Source organism: Pelecanus crispus, chromosome 6 (assembly GCF_030463565.1).
Source record: "Pelecanus crispus isolate bPelCri1 chromosome 6, bPelCri1.pri, whole genome shotgun sequence".
Taxonomy (NCBI): domain Eukaryota; kingdom Metazoa; phylum Chordata; class Aves; order Pelecaniformes; family Pelecanidae; genus Pelecanus; species Pelecanus crispus.
In genome coordinates, this window is record NC_134648.1 from 58,041,414 (window position 1) to 58,045,006 (window position 3,593).

The following is a 3,593-nucleotide window of genomic DNA, read 5'->3' on the forward strand; positions in this document are numbered from 1 at the left end:
ATTTTGAACATAAGATTTCAGAGGAGTCAGTGTTTTATTATTACAAATGCTGACATGTGAGGGCAATAAGCTGTCTAACAGTAATTTTGAACCCAAAGTTCAGGATGGGAGGAACTGAAGGGGAACAAAAGAATGCAAAAGTTAAGCAAACAAGTGATACACACAGAGTGAGTAGCATTCCCAGTTCTGAGGAAACAGGCATCATCCTGTTAAAGTTATACATAGCATGGAAAATAAGAGTAAAAGAAAGGGCAGGGAAGGGTGCAAAGCTAGCTTTGTGTCACCAGCATGACTCCCACTATTCTCAGGGAGCTGGAATTCACCCGTTTCTGTTTCTGTCACCAGTCTGGAGGAGACATACAAAACTACTTATGCTAAATTGGCACTTTCCTTGCTCCATGCCACTTTAAACAATGGCAGCAAAGAGAGGAAATTTCACAGGATGTACAGGAAGTTCCATCCTCTCCAATACCGGGAACACTTCTCACTATTGCATATACAAAGCATGGATTGATCTAGCCTATATATCAGTGAGCACTAATAAAGAATTTCCAGCAGTTAAATGTTTGTTACACCACTGATAGGAGACAACCATTAGCATTTTATGCCTCTTTTTTGCAGTCCCTTTCTCTCATTTCGAAGACATCTCCTGTTCACTTCAGAATTTAAAAAAAATGACTGAAACGCCTCTACTGAATGTTCCCTCCTCAAACCAGAGTGAAAACAAGAGCAACTCAACTATTTGCCCAGACCTGAATGACTGGTGGGAAATCGTGTACTGTATAGTACCCAAGTGTATCAACACCATCTGCGTTATTGGAATGCTTGGAAATGTATTTGTCCTCTTCACTTACTCACTGCACAAGGACCCCCTGAAGACAGCTGAAATCTACCTTATGAACCTAGCTGTTGCTGATCTTGTCTTCCTCACGTGCCTCCCTTTCTGGGCAGAGAACATCAGGAATGAATTTAACTGGCCATTTGGCAATTTGCTTTGTCGTAGCACCAGCGCATCCATCAGCCTAAACACGTTCACCAGCATCTACTTGCTAGTGGCGGTCAGCGTGGATCGCTATTTGAGTTTTGTTCATACCTTGAGCCACAGAGGGATACGGAGCAAAACTATGGCCAAACAGATCTGCTTGCTCACCTGGTTCTTCAGCACCCTTCTCAGCATCCCAACCTTTACGTTTCGGACTGTGAAACACTTTCCCCAGTGGAATATTTCAGCATGCACTTTAGACTTCCCCAACCTATCATGGGTAACAGCTGAAAGGCTGGTATTAAACACAGTGGGGTTTGCGTTGCCATCTACAGCAATCATCTTCCTTAATCTCTCTATCATTCACTCCCTAAAAAAACAAGCAAGAGAACGAAGAGCACTCAGAACAGAGAGTTGCAAGGAGCACAAAGGCACAAAGGCTACCAGGTTGATCTTCATGGTGGTACTGATGTTTCTTTTGTGCTGGACTCCTTACCATTTTTTTGTATTCCTCAATGTATTACACCGGACAGAAGTGATCAAAGGCTGCTTCTGGGACGAACTGCTCAATTTTGGTGAGCAGTTTAGTTATACTTTGGCTACCACCAACAGTTGCATTAACCCTGTGATTTATGTCTTTTTTGGGAAATGCTTCAGGCAAAAGGCTTTAGAAGTGTTTTCACAGATTATTCCCTGTGGATTTCCTTTGAGCTGGGTGTCATTCAAAGAAAAGTCTTCATATTTCAATATGTTTCCAGTCAGGAGTAGTTTAACCTAATCATTCTTCATTTTGATATTACAACTTATTTCAAACGGCATTAAAACTGAATACAAATTGCTTATTTGTCCTCAGGTTTGCTTTTCTTTTCTGTGTTATCCATCCAAATACATAACATGATGCCGGATTTTTATAACAAATGATCTAACCTGTCTTATCAATCATCAGTGATTTGAAAGAAATATCTTTGACAAGATAGCAGAAGTCTGGTTTCTTTATGGAAAGCCATAAACTGGCTGAACACATCACTGCATTATATCTGTGATGACAGCTACTATACCACCAATAACACTATACAGCAAATTACAATGTGTATTACTGAGCAAATATGAGCTTAATCTTCAGCTGATAGGTACATTTGAGCAATTATAGAATAGCTCCAGTTATTTTTAACAATATCTCAAAAGGTTTGCATTTTCACAGTATCATATGGAAAATCTGAATCATTTTTTATGCATTTCAAATATATTCAGCACACAAATACTGTACAAGACAATGTACCACAAAGAAAGTGTACATAAGCTGCAAAAAAAGCAAAGCAACCCAGTATCCTCCTCGAAATCTGACTTTTTTTTTTGATCCAGTAAAATGTTACACAATTACTCATCAAGTATGTAAAGGTTCTTTTTATTTTTTATATATGAAAATATCAGTGATGGCCATTTATACAATATTATTTTGGAATATTTTTCATATGAGGCAAATCCTTAGATATGTATTTATATTTTTATGAATCAAAATTAAGAAATTGCATAACATCCCATTTTACACCATAGTCTTGTTCTTTCTTATGTTTATTTTGTAGTTTGCCTCTTTCCCTGTTCCTTTAGGGAAAAGCAAATATATAGTTCTGTGATTAAAAATCCTTGCTGCTACCAGAATACAAACTCTGGTGGTAGCAGTAGTAGTAATAACGACATAACAATAACACACCAGACAGGACATAAGAAGAAGGAAACTTCTTTTCCATCACAGCCACAACTGCAGAATAGTCTTAAGACAACTGAGACATCTGTTCCCATAACTATAGAAGTATGTGTACATGCAGACATGGAAGAAGACAGGAGATATACTTATAGTGCAGCCTGTTCAGCCAGAAAGATAATGAGTACGGAACGGGGCATGCAAGCACACCATTTGTATAACAGTTTATTTAATTATTGATTATACAGCCTATTCAGTCTTGTAGTCACTGTAACAGTGCTGCATTTTCTGCAGTTCTTTTTAGTGTTGCCATTTTTAATATGGAATTAATCTCTTATTTAATTATAGAAATCTGCCTGTTCAACCTCATTGCACTAAGATTAGTGTTCATTTTTAATGATCCCCCCAAACTTTTTGTATCTGAACAGTGGAAGCCTTTTGAAGAGTTAATAGTCTATCTTCCTGCAATGATGGTTTAAGAATTACAGGTGGATTAAGGGATCAGGGAGGAAGAATCACTCATAGCTTTATTAGTTTCACTCCTTCTGTGAGAAGCTTTTTTTAAAATAAATGTCAGGGTTAGATATTAACATTCACAACATCATGTGAAGTCCAGTCATCTGAGATCAAAAACTTAATTCCAGCCTATTGTAAACTATTACACACTGCATTTATTTAATACATCCCCAGCTGAATCCTTAATTCAAAAAACTTCCAAGCAGAGATATTTTCTTGGGGGGGGGGGGGGGGGGGTGGGGGGGGTGGTGGTGGTGTGAAGCTGAAATAGCAATAAAAGTGTATAAACAGAAGTGCCGCTATGCATGGGGACCTTAAAAGGGAAAAATATCTTGTCCATGTTATGTAATGTACACAAATACAGGGAAAAACATTTCTTGAACACTGTGGCAT

The 3,593-nt window shown here is 38.2% G+C and overlaps 1 protein-coding gene across 1 annotated transcript; it reads left to right on the forward strand.

The window, feature by feature from the left end:
• The first annotated feature begins 674 nt into the window (after positions 1-674).
• Positions 675-1,760, forward strand: BDKRB1 (bradykinin receptor B1). Its single transcript, XM_009484384.1, has one exon. The coding sequence runs from the start codon at positions 675-677 to the stop codon at positions 1,758-1,760; it is 1,086 nt and encodes a 361-aa protein (XP_009482659.1).
• The last annotated feature ends 1,833 nt before the right edge of the window (positions 1,761-3,593 follow it).